Source organism: Hypomesus transpacificus, chromosome 2, assembly GCF_021917145.1.
Source record: "Hypomesus transpacificus isolate Combined female chromosome 2, fHypTra1, whole genome shotgun sequence".
Lineage (NCBI taxonomy): Eukaryota > Metazoa > Chordata > Actinopteri > Osmeriformes > Osmeridae > Hypomesus > Hypomesus transpacificus.
The window spans coordinates 17,107,073-17,130,122 of record NC_061061.1 but is presented as its reverse complement, the minus strand read 5'-3'; the positions used below and the strand labels follow the sequence as shown (position 1 = coordinate 17,130,122).

The window sequence follows — 23,050 nt, the reverse complement described above, 5'->3', positions numbered from 1 at the left end:
GAGAGAGAGAAATTATAATAATTAGATGTTGACGTTTGGATCCTGAGAGATTCCTCACCTTGCCTCCTGTCTGAGCGCCATTCTGGACAGGAAGAGGCGGAGCCACGGTAGGAAACTGCTGGGAAGGGGCTGTCCTCACTGTTGCCATGGGAACCAACATCTTGCCCTGGAGGACCGGGGATTGTGTTTGCACTGCGGGACACCATGGAGAGTGAGATTGAGATCAAGGGAGAGAGGGAAAGAGAGAGGAGACAGAAAACGAGTGAAACAGAAAGAGAGACCAGAATACCACATTTCTGACTGAGGGTCATCACTGAGCAGAAGAACATCTAGCAGTATTACATCAAACGCTAGCGTCTCACCTCTGGCTCCTGGACTGACAACGCCTACAGCTGGACTGGAGGCATACCCCGACAGAGAGCTCAAGCCCGGCTGCTTCCCATTGGCCAAGGACACGTGTGTGGGCGGAGCTGTGGGCAGGTTGAAGATACTGGTTGGCTGGCTGATCTGCTGAGGGGGGCTCTTGGGGTTGGTGCTTTCGGAGAGGGTGGGCAGGATGTACTGGACCTGTGTGATGGCTTTACCCCCAGGGGGCGCTAGAGAGGAGGCGGGGAGGAACTGGGGCTGGAGCAAGGGGTGAGGCAGGGGTCCGTTGGTTTGGCCGTGCTGGGATGTGGAGACCGGGGCTGTGGGCGGGAGCTGGTGCTGGGATATCGGCTGGTGGGAGGAGCTGATGAGCTGGACGGTAGGTTGTGCATTAAACGCGCCTCCTAACACCAGATTGGTCACTACCCCGCCGGGACCCGCCCCTGCGCCTACGGCATTGGGTGAGGACGAGGAGAAGTACCCACCCCCTACCGCTGTCCCACTTCCTGGTCCGGAGCCAATGAGAAGCTGTGCCTGCTGCAGAGGGAGGGACTTCCTGTCAGGCGGGTGTAGGTTCGGTGTGGCCCCGCCGTCTCTGGGTTTGCTGGCGATGGGGACCGGAGTGCTGACCACAGGACGAACCACGTTGGTGACCACCGTAGAGGCCACTCTCACCGCCCCCAGGCCCAGGAGAGGACTCAGGCCCAGGGAGGTCGCGCTGGAGGGAGGGAGCCCTCCGGACGGAAAGCTGGAGATGACCGACTGGCCTGAGGAGGAGAACGAGAGAGAGAGGGAAGCTACTCCTCCTCCTTCAAATCCATCGTTACGCTCCCCCTCTCCTCCCCCGCCTCCTCCCTCTATTCCCCTCCTCCTCCTGCGGTCTGACAGTCCCCCTGTGGCCCCCCCCCCTCCTCCTCCTCCTTCATAGCGTTTGGTCGGGTAGGAGGATAGAGAGACACTCCTGCCGTGTGGCGAGGGCCGGGAAACGGAGGAGGAGGAAGAACAGATGACCGGAGCGAACACTCGCTGGATAGGGAAGAAGAAAAGAAGACAGCAAAGAAAAAAAAAACGTTGAAAAAACGCCGTCTTTGCCTTCTGTGTTTTTCCTCGACCGGTCTATGAGAACTAATTCCTCTTAAGTGACTTGTCTAGATCGAGGCAAACAACCAGATCAATAGTACAGGCAGGCAGAGGTCGAGCCCTGGTTGTTTACCTTGCGGCTGCTCTCATCCCCAGACGCGTTGTCGCTGTCGCTGTCAGTGACTCTCTCCTTACACTTGAGGTCTATAGAGCTGCTGGGGTAGGGGTCCTCTGTAAGGTGGGAAAGGGGAGGGATCGAGAGTTCACGCACGCAGTGTTTGGGGGGGTTATTGGAGAGCAGGGCAGCATTATGGGTAACGTAGTCTTTTCATCCCTGTAGGCGGGGCGCACGGCCGGTGCTCACCGATCACGTCGTCGTCCCCCTCCTCCTCGCAGATGACCATGCGCTCCTCGTCGCTGGTCATGTCCTCGCTGACCCCCCGCTGGGAGCGAGAGAGGGGCGGGGCGCGGCCCGCAAACTGGCCCCCTCCGTCGCCACACATCTGGGAGGGGGGTGTGAGGGGGGAGAGAAGGGGAGGAGATGCCAGAGGGGAGACGGACGAAGGGGAAGGAGAGATGGGAGATGAGACAAGAACACTCAAACTCCTGTGTGAAGAATCCGCTTGGTCTTGGGAGGGGGGAAAGTGTTCCATACCTGGGCGAGCTCAGCCAGGGCCTGGGTGTTGCCCCTCTCGCTCCTCTCCAGGCTGTGCATGGCACTCTGAGAGAAGGCCCGTGGGCGGGTCAGCTTGCCCACGTGACCCTCGGCCACGGCCCGCTCCGACACGCCCGCGAGGCCTGCTGCGACCCCTTTCAGCTCCGGGCCCAGGGACAAGGACTGGGGCTCTGCTGAAAGCAAAGGGGGAGGGGGGGGGGGGGGGGAAGAAGAGAGGGCACTTTGTTTAAGACTAACCATTGGACTATGTCAGAAACAACATCAGACTATGTCAGAAACAACAAGTGACCGATTTGGTTATTTCTGCAGTGCTTGTGTGTGTGTGTGTGTGTGTGTGTGTGTGTGTGTGTGTGTGTGTGTGTGTGAGACTGACCCGTGGTCTCAGACATGCTCCTCTCTCTGATGTCTTTGCCCCCAGGGACCCCTCGACCCTCAGCGCCGGCCTTCTTCCTGTCTTTGTTGCACCACTTCCAGTCTGGGTGGGCCTTGAAATGAGCCTCTTTCACCTGCGCACGGGAAGGGAGGCACAGGGGAAGGGAGGCACAGGGGAAGGGAGGCACAGGGGAAGGGAGGCACAGGGGAAGGGAGGCACAGGGGAAGGTAGGCACAGGGGAAGGGAGGCACAGGGGAAGGGAGGCACAGGGGAAGGGAGGCACAGGGGAAGGGAGGCACAGGGGAAGGGAGGCACAGGGGAAGGGAGGCACAGGGGAAGGGAGGCACAGGGGAAGGGAGGCACAGGGGAAGGGAGGCACAGGGGAAGGGAGGATGCTTGTAAAAAAAGGTACACCGCAAAGAGAATACAAAACAAACACATTTGCTAATCACAGTATTCGGTTATGTACGTAAACAAAGTTAACCATTTAAATCAACTGGAAAATTTTATGACAAATGTTGGTTATAGTCCTGTGTGTGTGTGTGTGTGTACCTGGAAGGCGAGGTCATGGTACTTCTGCTTCTCCTTGGGGCCCAGGGCGTACCACCACTCTCCCAGGATCTTGCTGACCGTGCGGTTGTCCTGGTTGGGGTGCCGCTGGTGGACCAGAGCACGGTGACGCTTGCTGAAGATCATGAAGGCGTTCATGGGCCTCCTGATATGGTCTTTCTCCCTCTGAGAGAGAACGTGTGTGAGTGTGGAGCTGACCTAACCACCCCGCCTTACCCAGACAGCAGGTCTACATTTACATTGAGTCATTTAGCAGACACGCTTATCCAGAGTGACTTACAGTAAGTACAGGGACATTCCCCCCGAGGCAAGTAGGGTGAAGTGCCTTGCCCAAGGACACAACGTCATTTAGCACGACCGGGAATTGAACCGGCAACCTTCTGATTACTAGGCCGATTCCCTAACCGCTCAGCCACCTGACTCCCTACTAGACCTATTTCCAGTACTCATGACAGAGAGGCAATCTGACACGGTTGAGACGATATAAAACTAGAACTAAGAATGATGGAGTACGAGCACTGCATAGCAACTGGAGACGGTGGTACTGAGAGAGAGACGCACCTTTCCCGGGCTGGCCTTGTCTCCATCTTTTGGCAGGGCGCTGAGGGACTGAGTGCGTCTCTTCACAGGGGTAATGGAAAGGGGCTGATCAGGTAAAACGCTAGGGAAAAACCTGTGGGGGAGGGGAATGATGCATTGATTAGACCCATGAGCTTGGTAGACTCATCCTCATTATTTGAAGCTAAGCACAGCACTTTAACACACACACACACAGAAGCCTGAACGAGGAACAGGCAAGAGAAGACACACACGCACACACATTATTTCAGAGGTTTCAGGAACTGTCACTCTCACAAACCCACACACACAGCACGTGGCTTATCTCCCAAGAGATAGTTCAGTAGATTCAGCAGGCAGCTAGTCCATTTCAATGGACTGCTTCCTGGCCACTGCCTTTCATGTAGTGAGACAACGCAGAGCCATGGAATGCCTTTGTCTCTTTGCCCTGTGTTGACTCCAAACCCTGGGCTCCACGTGACAGAATCAGTACACACACACTCCTCACAGTGGAGAGAGTGTGGCCACTGGCACGCTCACAACCTGTCAACCAATCGCAGACACAGACGCACGCGTACGGCTCGAGTAAGGAAACTTACGGGTCGTCCACGTCACTCTCTGTCTCGCTGTCGGCCCTCTCCGCCTCCCTGTCTGGGGGCGGCTCCTCCGTGGGGGCGATGGGGCGGGGCGGAGGACCCCTCTCCAGGGTGGGGGGTGCCTCCACGCACTCCTGGAGCAGCACAGCGCCTCCCTGAGACTCTGGGGGACAAACAAGCAGGGGTAACTTAATAGAGAACGACTGAAAACCCATGAGGATTGCACTCACCGTTTCAACAAGGTCAGTCTTGATCGAGCTTACATTTACATTTAGCAAACGCTCTTATCCAGAGCGACTTACAGTAAGTACAGGGACTTTCCCCCCCCCGAGGCAAGTAGGGTGAAGTGTCTTGCCCAAAGACACATCATTTGGCGCCACCGGGAATGGAACCAGCAACCTTCTGATTAATAGCCCGATCCCCTAATCGCTCAGCCATCTGACTCCCTACAGCTGGCCACGTTATGCCGGTGCGTACCTGTCTTAAGGTTAGCCACTTGGGGGTGGTGGGCTGGTTGTTGTCCGTCCACAGGCTGAGTTGAGGCATCTGTTTGGGTAGGTGCCAGGAAAGGCACCAAGGAATGCCATGGAAACACAGGAACAGATCGGGGCTCCACATTGGTCCACACTGCAAAGTTATGTTTTAAAAATGATTACATTCATCATCATGCATTATTATTATTATTTGTACTAGTGAGACTCAAGCTGATCATTTCCTCTTATGTTTCACATAAATGAGACTCTTTTTTCTAGTAACGGGAAGCTGTACTGAAAGTAGTTTTGGTCAATGCTTCAAAGAACAGCAGTACAAAGTCAGTGTCGGTAACCCCTATACAAAAGTAAAAAGCTAGTATAAAACTAAACTGTATCCATCCATTTTACACCATCTACACACAATAACAACGCTTACGACAGACGCTGGTCCCTCCCCAGTACCCTTCTGTTAGTATTCGGACGGAAAGGATCTTGACCAATGAGAATACTAGCATAATCTAATAATGACTCTTAATATGCCTTACTGTTTCGTTGTATGCACTTACTGTACTCATATTGAAAATGAACACTGATATGTTTCGACAACGGCACAATAGTAGTGATATTTAATTTACATTAGACATGTATAGTAAATAGCTGTTACTGACCGAACATACTCAATCCTTGACGGAGGTATTGAGGATTTTCTGATGAAAACATGGCTGAATTCAATGCTAGGGTTTAAAAAAAGGAAAATGCCCGGGAGAAATGTCCTAGGAAAGGTGCCTCTGGAATATTTGTTAAAATGTCTTGCGTGAAAACATCGTGTATCCGACTCAGAAAAGGAAAACTCCAGATGAAAGCAAATACATCAGGCTTCGATGTAAACTGCGTCGATTTGGCCCTTCAGGATGGCTTCACTCACAATTTCATAGCACCAGACGCAATTCTTTATGATTTGCCCTTTTATCTCTGTGTCCAATATTTTAACATGTATACTTCTCCACATAAGGGCTATAGGTCACGCTATTAGAGTCACGCTCTGATCATGCCGCATTCTAATAACACACATGATAACAATACAACATTCAAAGGATGATAACTAAATTACAAAGTCCCGATGCAACGATATAAAGCCACCACGTCGAACAGATCTGACTTCTCACTGGAAACGTCGTCTTTCTTGTGGTCCAATTACCCCTGATGCCCCCTCTTACTCTGTTTACATTACTAGAGTTGTATGGTACTGAAAGAGTTAACTAGGCCTCTACCTCATCCACGGCATGTGTTATTACATCAGCCCGACAACTACGCAGTCATTACGGGGAATATTTTACATGTCTCGAGGCCAAACCTCTTTGGTATACGGGCAGATAAATACCTCGACGATTGTTTCAAGACATAAGCTACCTCCAGGGTTTAGAAAACTGTCGCACGACTACCATCAATGTGGCTATGGCTAGCTAGGTAGCCATATAGCTAACTAGCCGAAACATGCTAACTGTATCTAATTGCTACTAACTTCTTTCAATTTTGACCTGTTTTTAAAGGGACACTGATACAACTATTTTCATGGAATGGCTATTAGCAATCTGATGAAACGAGTGTACAGTACTAGGTTAGCCAGTGTTTTATGCTAGCTAATTATTCAGCATGGCTTTTTCCAGTCACGCTTGGTCGTTTTTCATAAGACAACGGTGTCTTGCCCTACGGCAAAGGCTATGAAAAACCATGTAACTCTCGGTCTGGGAGGAGCAGCTTGCAACTTAAAAGCAAGGCAGGTTGTCTGGTTTGCTCGACACAGCACCTGAAGACGTAAGTGCGCCGTTCCAAACTAGACCGTCCCACGGGAACGCCCCTGACCCTGCACCCGCAGAACACAAAGCAGCTAAATAAACGTTGCTATTCATTTCAACACACCACCAATAAATGTCTCTACGCGGTCTCACACTGTCTTTTACCGATAACTACACACAACTCCCCACAACAGGATTTGAACTACTGCCTCCAGTAACCGTTACAAGGACACCTGTCTAATTAGTAGGCAATTAACACCAATAACTCGTCTACTTGACCCTAGATACCACACGTTACTGCAAGGTTTGTACTTTCCTTTCAAGTTAGCGAAACAGTACTGTTGATACAGCATGTGGGCTAACATGAAATCAAAAAGCTACTGTGCATATACAACAAACAATGTGACCATCTTGTGTTGCTGGTGATTTGCTCACTACAGCTATATGCTGACAGATTTTAAACTCAAGTGCATTTCAACTGGTGCATTAATCTATCACCATCTCACACGAACCCTTTAGTTTAGATCAATTTAAAAATTAAGTTTCCCTGCGCTATCCACATTTATTTTACAATTCCAACCTTCTGCTCCCCGTCATACAACCTCACCAGTTTGAACCTGATCGAGTGAAAATGTTACTGGTGGCTGGCTAAGTTGTTCAAGTATTGGACCAGTATACTATGAACAGCGGAGGTGATGATGATAGTAGCCAAACATGAGAACTCTTGGACTGAAATGACAGAACGAAAAATAAGACCAGACGCGTGGATGATTCTTCTCTTCAAAAAAAAAAGAAAAAAGAACGGCAATGCTGAAGAAGAAACACCAAACGGAGAAGCTGTTATACAGTAGTCGTTGAAAAAAAATCGAGGGTTGTCAAATACAGAGGATGGCAGCTTTTGAGGTCCGTCTGCACCAGGTTGGCTGCTTCGCGCGGACGTCTCCCCCAATGAGGCGCGCTCACCCTCCGGTCCGCTCGGTCGATGTAATTGATAGTAATGAACAAAAATACGTTCTCACTTCATCTTGCTGGAGGTTGATTGTATTCCCTTTGATTTGTTCTCTAACGCTTGCCTGCCTCTGTTACTCCTTCGGTCTCTCTTTCTCGTTCACTCCCTCTTCCTCTTGTTGTAAACTAGGCTACCCCCTCTCGCTCTTTCAGTGTGTCAACCTCGCCCAAGCGTGCCCCGCCCCTTTTTTGGACCTACGCTACTACATTGGTCAAAGCAACCACCTGTCATCCCGCCACCACAACCGCTGATTGGTTCGAATGTGCACTGGAATGTCAGTCATATGCTAATCTCATTCTGCATATCAGTTAGTCATTGGCAGATAATGTGAAACGGAACAGATAAGCATCATTATGTACGTAAATATCGGGCCATCAATTCGTATAGACTCTTGCGACATTCAGTCGTGCCAAGACGTTGCTGTTAGCATTCGTTTACTGGCCATTCATTCCCTACAAAACAGTAAAAACTGTGTGCAAAAAAAAATATTTTGCATAATCACACCCCTCCATAAGTTGTTATTGGTCTGCTTCACGTAGTAAGACCTGATTGATTAAGGAGGCCACAAATCAAACACACACTGAAATGTAGGACAACGAATGGCTTGACATAAATTGGACAAGTCCCGCCCCCACCCCAGAAATGTAGACGGAACATGCAATACTTGAATCGTCCATCAAATATTTGGAGGGCGCTTGTAAATTACGAATCGGCGTCCAAGAAATACACTTGCCTACATAAAGCCATCTGCAATTATGTAACCAAAGAACATGTATCTACTTCAAACTCAGTGTTCCACTGATCTTTTGAGTGCACGTGAATTTCTCCTCTTGGACAGGAAGTGTTTGACACTGCTTATGGTAACATTTGACTGATTGCTTTGCCCCAGCTGATCTGGCTCATCATGTAATGAGTCAGCAGACAGACACCCATAGAGAAGCAAAAAGAAGGGGTAATGAAACTAAACGCTTCTTCACAAACCACTACTACAACTACCACTATAACCAGAATGCTACCAATATGGTCACTGAAATCCAACAGTTGATGTGTTGTAAGCGGATGTTATTTGCCACTTAATAATACAAACTTATCGACCTATTTATTCAATCCACACATCCATATCAATATACAAATACATCAGAAAAATACATAGGTCTATGTAATGCAAGGTTGGTCAATTGTGTATTTAGTAGTTTGAATTGGGGTTAGGGATTTAGTCTACTGTTAAATTAGTTTGAAGACACAACAAACACAGCAGGAGACAGATGATGTCATTTTCCATGATAACCAACCCTTTCAGTCCAAGAAGCATTCGTTTTCGAGTTTTCCATCGTGCAGTTTCGCCTCCTCCAGACAGAATTTTAAACGCACACACAGATTCTTATGCACCAAACCATGAGAACATAAAGAGAGGGAGGGTTTTCTAGAGAGGGAAAATGGGTGGGAAGGGACAAGAGGAGTGGAGAGTACCAGAAGGTAAAAATAGACTTTAGTCATTCTGTACAGGGGAGGGAGGGAGGGAGGGAGGGAGGGAGGGGGGGAGGGAGGGAGGGAGGGGGGAGGGGGGGAGGGGAGGGAGGGGGGTAGGGAGGGAGGGAGGGGGGAGGGGGGAGGGGGGGAGGGAAGGAGGGAGGGAGGGAGGGAGGGAGGGAGGGAGGGGAAATACATTGTGAAAACAGAACTTCTCTTATGGGAGGAAGGGTGGAGGGGCCAGACACAGGGAGGGTGGGATCACAAAGGCATGGAAGGGAACACAAACACACACTGCTAACGCACACTACTAACACACACTACTAACGCACACTACTAACACACACTAGCTCTACAGTCAGCTACCCAAAGATTAGACAAGCAAAAGTAGGGAGGGGGTTACTAAGCAGAAAAAGTAGATGCAGTGCCCCGGAGTGAGTATGGTGTCAAAGTGAAAACCTATCCTGTCAGTCAGACACAAGCACAATGGAAGGCGGGACTTGTGTGTCTTGACTAGCCAGTCGGTGCGTAGGCAGGTTTGAGAGCTGGCCAATGAAGTCACAGAGAGTTCCACTGCCTGAGATGAGGCAGATGCCATCCCCTGTAGTAAACAAGTTCTTAACCCTTTCAGTTCCCTGACTGCAAAAAAAAGACTGTAAATAAACCTGATGAATGTCTAAATCGCCCATCAAGGTGGTTTAACACAAGTCAGGATTTCATCGTGGTGACTATTTCACTCTGCGGTCCTCTGTCATGTAAATGTGGTGTTGCCATGACTTTTGAAGCATGTAGCATTAACTGAATGGTTAAAGTAATTGATATTAGAAGAGACAGAAAGACAGATAGAGAGATATAGTGTGTGTGTTTGTGACAGAGATTAAAGTTTTTAAACTACAACTCAGCCTAGACAGAAGCATAGTAAAATAGGAAAGCTCTCAGGTCTGGTCATTCAGGGTTTACAACACTAATTAAGTTTAACCCTAAACTTAATTAGTCTAACCCTAACCCTAAGTTTTTGGAGTATTCGCAATAAAGCTGTAAAAACTGTATTCAGAGTACTACTGAAGGATAGAATGCTGCGTTTATAATTTTATTTGCCAATTAATTATTCCATATCTGCCTTTCGCATCGTCAAGAAATGTATTGAGTGTCAAATAAGCGCCACAAAATCAATGTCGAACAACGACGGTACGGGAACAGCAAACAATGACATCACACATACACACACATACACACACATGGGGTCTGACAGTCACCGTCTGGTAGACGTGAACGCAGAGGAACGACAGCTCGAAACAGATGGAGACAGAGAAAGGGAGAGAGAGAGAGACAGAAAGAGAGAGAGACAGAAAGAGAGAGACACAGAAAGAGAGAGACACAGAAAGAGAGAGAGACAGAAAGAGAGACACAGAAAGAGAGATAGACAGAAAGAGAGACACAGAAAGAGAGAGAGACACAGAAAGAGACAGAGAGAGAGACAGAAAGAGAGAGAGCCCAAATCCCCCCTCAGTGAGTACTGCTGAGGATGGCGGAGGTGCACAGCTGTCTCTCTGATTGGCGGAGGGGTTGTGTAGGTGTTTTAGGATTATGCTGTTCTCATTCAGTGTGTGTGTGTGTGTGTGTGTGTGTGTGTGTGACTAGTACCATCCAATGAAGTGCGGTTTCACGTGACCCCCTTACCTACCTGGAACATCCACTCCAGCCCACCAGAATTCACTCATCTCTCACCTGACATCACATCCATCCAGCTCTCCTCCTCCTTACTCCCTCCTACATTCTCTCCAACCCCCCCCCCCCCCCCCCTTCGGTCTTTTTCTTCACCCAGCCAATCATTTGCTCTTTCCAATTATAACTCGATTCAACACCCCTCGCAGTTACCATGGTAACAGCCATGTTGGGCACAGGTCCGCATGTCACTTGTGGTGACCGATGGCCAACCTAAACCGGCCAAGTCTGCCCCCACAAGTCCTTGCTCTCACTCCGACACACACACACACCTCTATTCCTGTGGTAGTCGATAACAGATGTAAAGACGCGTCTGCCATAAAGGTATATGGCAGGTAATGCACTGAAGAATTAGCGTACTCAGAAGTAATGTTATCAATAGTTTTTCCTCACTCTCCTCACCAATAGTTTTAGACGCCTCCATCCTCCAGCTCTTGATCTGGAATCAGCCATCAGTGGCTCAACCCTCACCGCAACCATTACAGAAGAAAAGTTCAAGCTGACCGGAGAACATCGTCTAGACGCAAAAAGCGAATCATCCTCGTCTACTGACAGATGTAATGTGTCTGTCTGACCACCTGGGGGCAGAGTGAGCCTTCAGATAAACGTCCAGAAAGACGACCACGACAGCCTGAGAGAACACTCAGAGAGGAGGAGAGAGGAGAGGAGGAGAGGAGGAGAGGAAGAGAGGAGGAGAGGAAGAAGGAAGATGATTTGAATAATGAGCATAAAACTCTTGGACACTTCCACACTCTGACTTCGGAGCATTGCACAACTGTTCTACCACCGCCTACACTTAGACAAGGGGAAATGTACCTTTAGAATTTCCTCCAAAATGTTAATCAAAGTCTAGTGCCGGTGTCCTTGTGTGTGTGTCTGTGTGTGTGTGTGTGTGTGTGTGTGCAGTTCTGTGACTAGAAGCTTCTCTCAGACTGTGTAAATGACAGGAGAGACTCTGATGTGGTTGTTGCCATGGCCAGGGAGTCTGTGTGTGGGGCTTTGAGTATTACGTAAAGGAAGGGGGGGGGGGGGGGGGGGGGGGGAGGGGAGGAGGGGGGGAAGGGGGGGGGGATGTTATTCCCGGGTATCCGTATCCGGGTAGACCAGGATGGAGTGAGCGAGTGGAGGAGAAGAGAGGAGAGGGGAAGCCACCGCAGTGTGATGGAGAGAAGGGTTATGAGGCTCCAGTTCACACGCTGTGGTTTCGGGGGAAGACGAAAGACGGGCGGGCAGAGGAGGGAGGAGGAACGAACCGCAGGAAGACTAGAAGAGTGTGTGTCCGTATCGTGGATACGTGAGTATGACATGTTTCTGAAAGTCTGCCTGGAGTGGTTCTGTCTTTGTGCTTGTCTGTCATTAAGAGTGTGTGTGTGTGTGTGTGGTAAGGTGCAAAGGTCTCTGATGTATAGCTTCAGTAAACAAATACAAAATAAAGACTGTGTCAATGAATTTCCTAAGCCTTCCACAGAAAAATCGAAAACATTCATTTATACACACAGGCCCCTGACACCCAATAAAAAATTAGTTACAATTTTGTAACAGAGGAAAAAGTTAACTAAAAAGTTGTATTGTGTTTTCTTGTAGACTAAGATGTATGTTGATTCCCAGTTCCATCTCTCCTAAATGCATTTAAGAAACAGCAATAAGTAGAACATTTACTATAGAATTTATATACATATATGTTTTTCTTGTTATATAGGCTAGTTGTCTCACTTTTTAAAGTATATAATCTTTTTTGATATGATAAACTACTCAACGTAGGAGATATAACAATAATAATAATATAGTCCGTAACTGAATATTTCAGTGTATACACTGTGGTAAGATTCCCAGCTACAGAGATTTGACCTCAAGCACTTCAAAGTCAATTGCAAATTCCGTTTTGGGGGTGGGGGAAAATATACACATGATGCTTAACTGAGTAATTTCGTTTACACACAAATTTTGACTGAAATGTCAGAGTTGAAAGAAGAGCCTGTGTGTGTGTGTGTGTGTCTGTGTGTGTGTGTACTGTTTTAAGGGGAGAGGAAAGAGGAACTGCAGAGCAAAGCACACTGACACATACGTTTCTGTTTTCCAGTACCATGTACGTTGTGTCAGAGTATGTGAGTGTATGTGAGTGTGTGTGAGTGTGTGTCAGTGTGTGTCAGTGTGTGCTCGGTTGCCAGATGTGGCATTCACACTTTGCTTTATGGTCACACACACACACACACACACAAAACTGTACACACTCCATACAATGCACATCTGATCAATCCTGTTTCCTCCTCTTCCTCTCCTCGTCACAACCCTCTCTTTTTCTTATCTGTCGATTCCATCCATCCATTCTAGAGGAGGGTTTATATATGTTCTTTGGTCTGGCATTGACCCCCCCCCCCCCCCCTGTTAGTTTTTTTCCCTCTGTGAAAGCTACAGTCGACATCGCTCATTCTTATCCCTCTCTCCTCTACTAACTTGGTTATCTCATTTATGCAACAAACACCCTCTTCATTTCTATGTCTCTCTATCTCCTCTCTCTCCCTTTCTGTATCCTTTCTCTTCTCTAGCTGACAGAAACATAATACTCTTCAGACTGTGGTGTATGCTATCAAATATACTGTAAAGTGCAATTATCCAATATGATAACCAGATAATGCACATTAATTTATTATATCAGATTTCTTTATATCAAATTGTAATAAATCGCAGATAAAATAAATGTGTTTGTTTTTATTTGTTAGTATAAAAAAAAAATACATTGTAACTTACTGAACTAGTTAATTATTAAAATTAAGTTGAACTATGAAATTAAGACTGGTGTTATGTGCATAGTGTTCCACAAAGTATAATGTGTGTGTGTGTGTGTGTGTGTGTGTGTGTGTGTGTGTGTGTGTGTGTAAGTGAGTGAGGGTGGGAATCCTGTACTCAGATCGTCATACACACACATGTTGATATCTCATGTGTATAAAAACACATGTTTCATGATCTGAAATCATCCGTCCTACACGAACTAAAACACAAAACTCATGCACTCTCTCTCTACCCCACCTCTCTCTCTCCCTCTCTCTCTTCCCCACCTCTCTCCCTCTCTCTCTCTTCCCCTCTCTCCCCCATCACTCCCCCCCCCTCTCTCTCCCTCTCTCTCCCTCTCTCTCTCTCTCTCTCTCTCTCTCTCCCCCCTCACTATGATATATTCTCTAACATGCTCAAATACAAGAGCTTACACACCCTCATTTCTTTCTCTCACTCAAGAGAGAAAACACCCACATGCTTTGCTTGTCTTTCAAAGATGTACGAAATCCAGGCGCTCACGCGCGGGCACACAGAGTGACACTATTCATTCAATGTCCTTTCTGCTGCAGGAGAGTATTCTGGATGAGATGTGTACACTTGGTGACCTCTCTCTGCCTGCATGTGTGTCTCTTATGTAGTTGGGTAGACATGCACGCACACACCAGCACCGTAGAAACGGGAACACACACGGTCACACGAATACAAACCCCATCTAAGATCAACAGGGCCGGCTGGGCCAAAATGTCACACCACGAGTCACACCCCACAACAGTGCGTCAGTGCAGATGGAAACATGTTGATCTCTCTCTCCTCAATCTTTCTGTATCTCTCTCAGTCGCAGATACACACACCATACGCGCGCACACACCAACCTCAATCCCCCACATGAGCTAGGAGCAGTGAACATTTTTCACGAACTCCCACACACACTAGGAGACCGCAACGTGCGCACACGTATCACTGTGTACAAAATTAGAGTCCGACACAAATTCACACCCCAAAAGACCTCCTACACCGATTCCATCGTCTTTTTCACGGTACAGACTGACACATAAACACACACACACACACACTGACACATAAACACACACACACACACACTGACATGTAAACACACACGCACACACACACTGACACGTAAACACACGCGCACACACACTGACACGTTAACACACACGCACACGCGATGCATCATGTTAAGTGGTGTGAGGAGGTCCCTAGGGAGATGTTGCCAAACCCAACCTCAATCTCTTTCAAAACACACACACCTCTTCTTTACCCATGGGACCTTCCATGTCAGTGACATCATATTGCTCATCAAAGGTGAAGGTGTTAGGGCATTGAAACAGACACACACAGACACAAACATCACGAGGGCTGGAAATTTGCAAGCAAATTCGTCTATTTTTTTTCTTCTTTTTTTTTACAAATACTGTCATTTTAAAGTGAGAAACTCAAGTAGTCAGTGCAGTTTTAGGCCTAAATATTTTCATTACCATGAACAGTTTTGCTTAAATTTTACATAACCATATATCAGGACCTTGTCTAGATCATGTTTTCAGGTAGCCTAATACAAATTGTTTTTCCAAAAAGTTAACACTTGTCTCACTTTAACATTTGATGATGTTTCATAACATTAAGGGACCAAAGTAAAAGCATCAGTAAGCCTTACAGGGAGAGAACTAGCTTTGACCATATCGTAGTGTTTACAGTAGCTGGATTGGTTGTAGCAGACCCACAATTCATGGTAGGCTCTCTAAAGTAGGCTACTACTGTAGCACGAAAGGGAATAACAGACACACAAGCCCCACACTGAGAGGATTCATCTGGCTACTATTCTCAAAGAAACAAAAAAAATATATATATCTCTCAGAAGCCCACCATTCTCATCTCCTCCTAATTTCAAGTGTCTTCAATCATCATCCTCTTTCTTTTTCACTCAGAAATATGAAACACACACTTTGTTTTATGCACAGCCAGAGGTGGTAAGTTGGTACATATCTGGCCTACATAGATGAAGCTTATGTTCGAAAAGCTGAAATGTTGATCCATAAAACAACCACAACCACATTTCTGGAACGCACTGCTACAGCAGTCCATGTCAGGATGGGAGAGAAGAGGTGAGGGTGAGGTGAGGGAGGGTGAGGTGAGGGAGGGTGAGGTGAGGTGAGGGAAGGTGAGGTGAGGTGAGGGAGGGAAGGTGAGGTGAGGGAGGGTGAGGTGAAGGAAGGTGAGGTGAGGGAGGGTGAGGTGAGGGAAGGTGAGGTGAGGGAGGGTGAGGTAAGGGATGGTGAGGTGAGGGAGGGTGAGGTGAGGTAAGGTGAGGGAAGGTGAGGTGAGGGAGGGTGAGGTGAGGGAAGGTGAGGTGAGGGAGGGTGAGGTGAGGGAGGGTGAGGTGAGGTGAGGGAGGGTGAGGTGAGGGAAGGTGAGGTGAGGGAGGGTGAGGTGAGGGAAGTTGAGGTGAGGAGAGCTGAGTTAAATAAAGGTAAGCTGAACCTGATCTTTGAATGACCTAGAAGCATCTCTCTTAGCATCTGCAACAACTTGGGCAGTACGACCCTTGAGGTCCAAAAGTTGTTTGCTTTCTGAAGATTTGAATAGAATACACATTAAGCTAAACCAGGGGTCGGCAAGCTTTTTGATGTCAAGAGCCGAGTTTTTAACCAAAATAGTTCGTATTCACAGTGGATGAATAGTTTGAGAGATAAAAACCACCGTTATAGCTTATCAACAATGGTTTTTATTGCCATCCATTGATCACAGCACCAACAAATCCAGGTATTTTTTCAATAACGTGAATTTGTCTAAGGGCCACAGTCATACTTCCTGGCCTCTTAATATATCTCTTAATGTTAAGTAAAAAAAAATATTCTGAGAGAACTTCGCACTGCAGATCAAACATGCAAGCATGGTCGCATTATCTAGGTACATTCCTATTTTTACGCAATTTAAACAATTCACCTTACCACTTACTTCACTAATTTCACTAGTTTACTACACAGATGAGGCCTGCTTGGGCCATGGATCTCCACTGGATGACACGGACAAAATAAAGGGTTGGTTTAAAAACCAGTCCAGTGTTTGTCCAGTGTAGGAGGCTGAGAGGTGAAGGAGTCGGGCTAGTAATCATAAGGTTGCCGGATCGATTCCCCACCGTGCCAGATGACGTTGTGTCCTTGGGCAAGGCACTTCACCCTACCACCCTTTAGGCTGTATTCTCCAAAAATGTTTTACGTTTTTATAAAGTTTTGGGCTTCTTATTATACATGGTCTTGTTGACTAATCCTAAAGGTGCGTGGGAGCCACACACGAGTGGTCAAGTAGCCACATGTGGTTGCTGAGCCACAGGCTAAAAGCTAGATAACATTCTCGGTTTGACTCGCAAAGTAGGCCTACTGTAAAACCAGTCTTTCATGGCCTTCCCCAGATTGAGGTATTCCCCAGCTTCAATCCGCCTACTGTCTTTCGTTCTTTAACATTGCTCCGTAAAATCTGTACGTTTCAGCTGTGTTTGAAAGTTTAGCCATGGATCACTAAATAACCATGGTTACTGCTACTCTCACTGAGCTGCACTTCCCCCTTACGCCCCAAACACACACACACACACACAAACACACAAACACACACACACACACAAACACACCCTACTGGCAACTGCAACATGCAGCTGACATATCACTCCTGTAAATAGAAATAGCGTATGGTCATTTATCTGAAGAAAATGCCATTAAAATCCAGAACGACTATTCAATACAGCCTGTTCACCCACAACTGGTGTTACAGCTAGCCAAATACTGGAAATATCCTTCCAGGTTTTTTTCTCTCTTTTTTTCTATAAATAGGAGTTAAGTAGTAACATAAAAGAAGAAGACTAACCGATTTAATGCTATTAGATGGAGCCCTCAAATAGTCTGGTCACAATGTACAGGACACGTTAAACATTTGATACGCAAAAATATGTGCACTATGTAGGATACAAAAAAATTGTAGTTAGTAAAAAAAAATAGTAAAAAAGTAGTTATTCATCTGTCTGAAGCTTGAGTCTTTCCCACACAATTTCTCACTCTACAGTCTTATCGCTGCATTCAACAATTTCACACAGACAGACACACACAGACACACACAGACACACACAGACACAGACACACACAGACACACACAGACACACACAGACACACAGACACACGCACACAGACACACACAGCCACACAGTGGTGTTTCTCACCCGTCCCGGGGCGTCCCATGATGATGTTTTTGCGTGGCGCAGGGTGGGGGTTCTCCGCAGGCAGGAGGAGGGGCAGCAGTGCGGTGGGGGAGGGGTGGCACGCCAACGGCTGCTGCAGCTCCCCCCCAAACACCTGGCCCCCCTGGGCCCCCCTCCCTCCGGGGCTGGCAGGGTTGCCGGGGGCGGGGCCTCCGATCGCCGTGCCGATGGCGATCGAGAGCGTCTGGGTGGGGCTGCAAGTGCCGACAGCGTTGAAGGAGGGAGGAGCCGAGGTCACCAGCACCAGGGTGGGGGCGGGGCTTCGGAGGAGGACGGTTCCGTTGGTCACCGTGGCCGCCGCATTGATGGGGACGGGCACCTGGAGAGTGGAGGAGGGCTGGGGGGCATGGCTCGGGTCTGTGGAGGTTTTTGGACGCTCGGTGAACTTGGCCAATGGGACCTCCGGGTTTCTTACAATCACCGGGGAGTCCCGCAAGGCCTGCTGGGACACCGGGGCAACGTGGCGGGGCCCGGTGTCTGGGGGGAGGGGAGAGGGGGGCGTAGGGGATACCAGCAGTGGAGGAGGGGAAGCGGCGGTGGAGGAGGGGGGCCGGCTGGAGGGTGTGTTCACCCCCCTGGGTCGGGGGAAGGTGGGGGTGTGCGTGCGAGAGTGTGTCTGTGGGGAAAGGACGCGAAAGGAGGCCGAGTTGATGTTGCCCTGCTCCAGTTCAGCCTTGGGGGGGTAATCGTGGGCGTGCGAGGGCGGTGGCAAGGCCGGAGTCGCGTCAGCCTTGCGCTTGCTGGGGCTCATGGGAACGGTGAAGGTCAGGTTGTTGTGGAAAGAAGGCTGGGCCCCCGAGGGGTGTCTGTCCCTCTCACCACCCCCCGGGGCCCCCAGCTTGGCCCCCGTCCCACTGGGTTGCCGGTGGCGCCGGTGGGGGAGGACCGGGGAGGCGGTGATGGGGGAGAAGTTGGCGGGGCGGAAGCCGAATAGAGGAGAGGGCGAGGGCGAGGGGGCGGGGGAGAAGGGCGACTGGTTGGAGATGGGCGAGAAGCAGGGCGTGCCGGAGCGGGAGCTGCCCAGCGACACCAGCATGGTCGCCGCCTCGCACTCATCAAAGTCGAAGCGCGACGAGAAGTCCTGGGGGAGGAGCGAGGGCAGGACGAGGCGGGGCCGCGAGTCCCCCCCCCTGCTGCTGGCTTCGCTGCTGTCGCGCGACGTCTCGTCCCAGTCGAACTCGCTGCTCGCCCGCCCGCGCAGGTCGGAGGGCGTGACCGTGCCCGAGCTGCTCCCTCCTCCTCCACCACCGCAGCGCTCCCTGTCCCCCCCGCCCCCGCCCCCGCCTCCGCCGGCCCCCTCCATCTCCTTGGTTCTCATGGAGAGGTGGCGCGAGCAGTAGCCCCGCCGCTGCGACTCCTTCAAGCAGCCGTCCCGAGAACACAGCCGCCGCCACTGCTTCCCGTTGAACTTCTTGCGGATGCCGTTGGGCGTGCACACCACGTCGCCCTTCTTGTACTTCTGCTGGGCCAGGGAAAGCGGGGTGCGTGAGCGCGACGAGGAGGACGTCGTCGAGGTCGACCCCGAGCACCCGCCTTCTCCGGCGGGCGTCGTCGGGGTCTGGGAGGGGGTGGTCTTCGGGTGCGGAGCGCCGCCACCGACGCTCGTCTCCGTGGCACCCGGCTCGGCAGGGGAAGGGGGTGGGGGCTGGGGGCCGGCGAGGTGGTGGGGGGGCGTCCCCAGGCCCCGGACCACAGTGAGGTGGGGGGAGACGGAGGGGAAGATCATGGGGGGCTTGGAGAGGATGTGGCGGTGCTGGGGGGCCACGCCGGCTTTGGGGGTGTCGGATAAGGCCATGCTGAACTGGGTCACTTCCATGTCTTCCTCTGGGGTGTGTGGCTGCTTCTGTCTGTCTCTTTCTGCCTCTCTGTCGGGGTAAGCCTGACCCTCTCCCTCCGTAGCTCGGCCGAGCGCGGCGCCAGCTACAACGCTGGTGGTCCCCGCCGGAGAGTGTGATGGAGGAACGCTGCCGTAGTGACGCCCCCCCACTATCGCCGCCGGCGAGAACCCGTGACCCAACATGGCCCCGCCCTCTCCCAGCACCATCCCGATACTTAACTGACACACCTCCCTCTCCACCTCCATCTCCTCCCTCCTCTCCCGCTCCTCCCTCTCCCTGTCCCTCTCTCGCTCCCTCCCTCCCTCCGTCTGGGGCAGCTCCCACGGTGGGGTGAGCAGACGAAGGCTCTGCCTGGACACCCACACGGCCTGGGACCTCCTCCTCTCCTCCTCCCCCCTCCCTCCCCCCTCCGGGTCCTCCCTGTCCTCGACCAGAAGCACCCTGTAGGGGAAAGACACCGCCGGATGGGGGTCCACCTGGGAGACGACCCCTTCCCTGTACAGCTGTCCCCCCCCGGCCTCCTCCACCCCCTCTCCCCCACCTCCCCCGAAAGGCACGCACACGCGAGTCCCGATGGCCACGGAGCAACTCCCCGGAGGAGGGGCGTCCGAGATGACCTCCACGGCCGTGTCCTCCCCCGGCTGGGGGGAGGTCAGCTCCCCGCCTCGGAAGGGGTAGCGGACCAGCCCCTCCTCCCCCTGCAGCTGCACCTCCATGGTGCCCCCCGCTCACCCTCCACACCACCCCCGTCCGGAAGACAGGGGACTGGGCTGTCGAGGCTCTCTCCCTCCCCCCCTCCTCCCCTGCAGCCGTCCACTTGGCTCGTCTGCGGGCCAGGACCCTCTGGTTCTTTAGACCCCTGGCCAGGGTGTCCGCCAGTCCCCCAGACACCCTGGCCCCACTGGGGCTGGGGGGGTCCAGGGTGCTGTGTCTGTGGTGAGGGCCCGTGAGGAGGTCGGGCAGTGGGGGAGGCACACTGTGGACGGTGGGGTCCATGATCTCCAGGTCTGCCGAGTGTTCGCTGGCTGTGTCTGTGGAAGACGAGCGGACTGAGTTAGGGGCCCCCTCTGCCTCCGTCTCCCTGCTCTGGAGCTCTCTGTCTGGGGGAGCTGCTGTCCTCGAGGCCCCTGTGGGTCCGTCTTCCACCAGGGGGTCCCCTGTGTGACTGTTAACCTCCGGATGCCTGGGATCCTCACAGGCTAACACACCAGGAGCCAATAAGAGGCTACAATTGCTACTGCCTATAGAACTGTTACTAATGCTGTTACTAATGCTGTTACTAACGCTGTTACTAATGCTGTTACTAATGCTGTTACTAATGCTGTTACTGTTACAGGTACTACTATTACAACTACTGTTGCTCATATTGTTTGTGTTGGCATTACGGCCATCAATATTACTACTGCTGTTACTACTGTTGTTACTTCTGCTGTTACTACTGTTGTTACTAATGGTGTTACCATTAGTCTTGGAGCTGTCGTTACTGACAATCAAGCTGTTGGAGTTGTTGCCCTCAGTGTTGCTGAGGCTGTTGTGGTAGCTGTGCTGTGTGTGGGTCTGGGTGGCAAAGGGGGGGCTGGCGGCGGAGAAGGCGGGGGTTTTGCTGGCACAGTGCTGCTCATACATGTACTTCTTCTTGGGGATGCGGGCTTTAAACGTGGCCGTCTTCCTGCTGGACACGGTGATGAGGCTGGGGGCCGGGGTGAGGGCCGGGGTGAGGGCCAGGGTGAGGGCTGGGGGGAGAGCCGGGGGGAGGGTTTTGATGCTGGACTCTGTGTGTTTGGAGGCGTTGATCCCGTAAGCCCCGCCTTCCTTCGCCCCCTCCCCTCCCTCTGTGGGCTTCCTTGCCGTCTGCAGTCGAGGTCCCTCCTTCTTTAGGGCTTCGCAGCTGCCGATTGGCTCTTTCGGTGAGCCGCCGGAAGCGGACGGAGTTTGTTTGCGCGTGGTAGGGCCGGGGGGCGTGGCTTGTGGGGGTCTGTCGTGGGTTAGTTTGCTGACCTTGTCTTTCTTTGCATTCCCCCCCGGCGGGGCCTCGGCCGCCCCCCTCTTCCTCCCCCCGCGAGCCCGGGTGGACGGGGGACACCTCCCTCCTTGTTTCTTTAACTGCCTCATCTCTCTCTCTCTTCACCTTCACACTCGCTACGGCTCCCGATCCGAGTACGGAGAGCAGGATCTTCTTTTTCTTGTTTTTTTTCTTCCCCGTGTCTCTTTTCTGCGCCCTCCCCCACCCTGGTTGTTCCTATTCCTGTCTTTTACCTTTTTCGACCCCCCTGTTCAGTCCTTCTCCCTCCGTTTTGTATGCTGAGTGTGAGAGAAAAAGACACAGAGATAGACAAAGACGGGAAGGGAGAGAGAGAGAGAGAGAGAGAGAGAGAGAGAGAGAGAGAGAAGACAGGTGGTCATTTATTATCTTCATCATCAAAAATTGCTGGGATTAAAAATGACGTCATCCCTAGAAGTGGCCCGCACTGCACTGGATGTCACACTGGCTCGATGACTGCTATAGAGAAAGGGGTAACACAATACCATTCATCCTTGTGTAATCCACTGATGTCTGCGTGTGCGTCCGTGTGTTCCATTACGTGCAAACGTAGACGGAGATCTGCAAGGCTCTAGACTGAGGCTGTGCCTCAACAACACCTATGCAGATATATCACAGCCGCGAAGGCTCAGCAAAGCCATTAAGTCACATATGGGTTTAACAGTCTGGCCAGATCTATACGAGAGTGAATCATTCCAGTACCCCATGTGCAAGCCCTTGCAGAACCTGCCTTCGTGTTATACAGGGTGCATTTGTTTCTGTTTCTGTTTCTATCTTACTCTCACTATCTCTGTAACACACACACACAAGCACACAGGGGTAAATGATTTCTTATGAATTTTCCCACTCTTTTTCCATTTGACGTTCAAGCACGAAAGCACACTGGTACAAGCACACCAAAACACACGCTCTTTCATGGATTACCATCTAGAACACTAATCACTCACACACTCGGGCTGCTTGACGTTGCGTTTGCTTTCTCACACTGGTGTGTGTGAGTACTAAACATGCAGCCCGGCAGCAACACGTCAGCCTTTATTTTAACATCGTGTGTCGGGGCAGGCCAGAATGAGGTCACTGCCAACCAGGAGGCCAAAAGGTGAGCCACACTGGCTGGAGACAGAGAGAGAGACAGAGAGATGGAGAGAGAGAGATGGAGAGAGAGAGAGAGAGAGAGAGAGAGAGAGAGAGAGAGAGAGAGAAAAGGAGAGAGATGGAGAGAGAGAAAAGGAGAGAGATGGAGAGAGAGAGAAAAGGAGAGAGATGGAGAGAGACATGGAGAGAGAGAAATGGAGAGAGAGAGAGAGAGAGAGAGATGGAGAGAGAGAGAGACATGAAGAGAGAGATGAAGAGAGAGAGATGGAGAGACAGAGAGATGGAGAGAGAGAAAGATGGAGAGAGAGATGGAGAGAGAGAAAAGGAGAGAGATGGAGAGAGAGAAAA

The 23,050-nt window shown here is 50.6% G+C and overlaps 1 protein-coding gene across 1 annotated transcript in view; it reads right to left on the bottom strand.

The window, feature by feature from the left end:
- Positions 1-21,904, bottom strand: part of cicb (capicua transcriptional repressor b) — a 28,520-nt gene extending 6,616 nt beyond the window's left edge. The window contains 12 exon segments of the mRNA XM_047036680.1: positions 59-192; positions 363-1,392; positions 1,580-1,677; positions 1,811-1,949; positions 2,102-2,292; positions 2,496-2,628; positions 3,048-3,230; positions 3,627-3,738; positions 4,223-4,382; positions 4,697-4,846; positions 17,690-20,291; positions 20,293-21,904. Coding sequence (XP_046892636.1) covers positions 59-192; positions 363-1,392; positions 1,580-1,677; positions 1,811-1,949; positions 2,102-2,292; positions 2,496-2,628; positions 3,048-3,230; positions 3,627-3,738; positions 4,223-4,382; positions 4,697-4,846; positions 17,690-20,291; positions 20,293-21,678 — 6,318 coding nt within the window. The 5' untranslated portion in view covers positions 21,679-21,904.
- Positions 21,905-23,050: the final 1,146 nt, after the last annotated feature.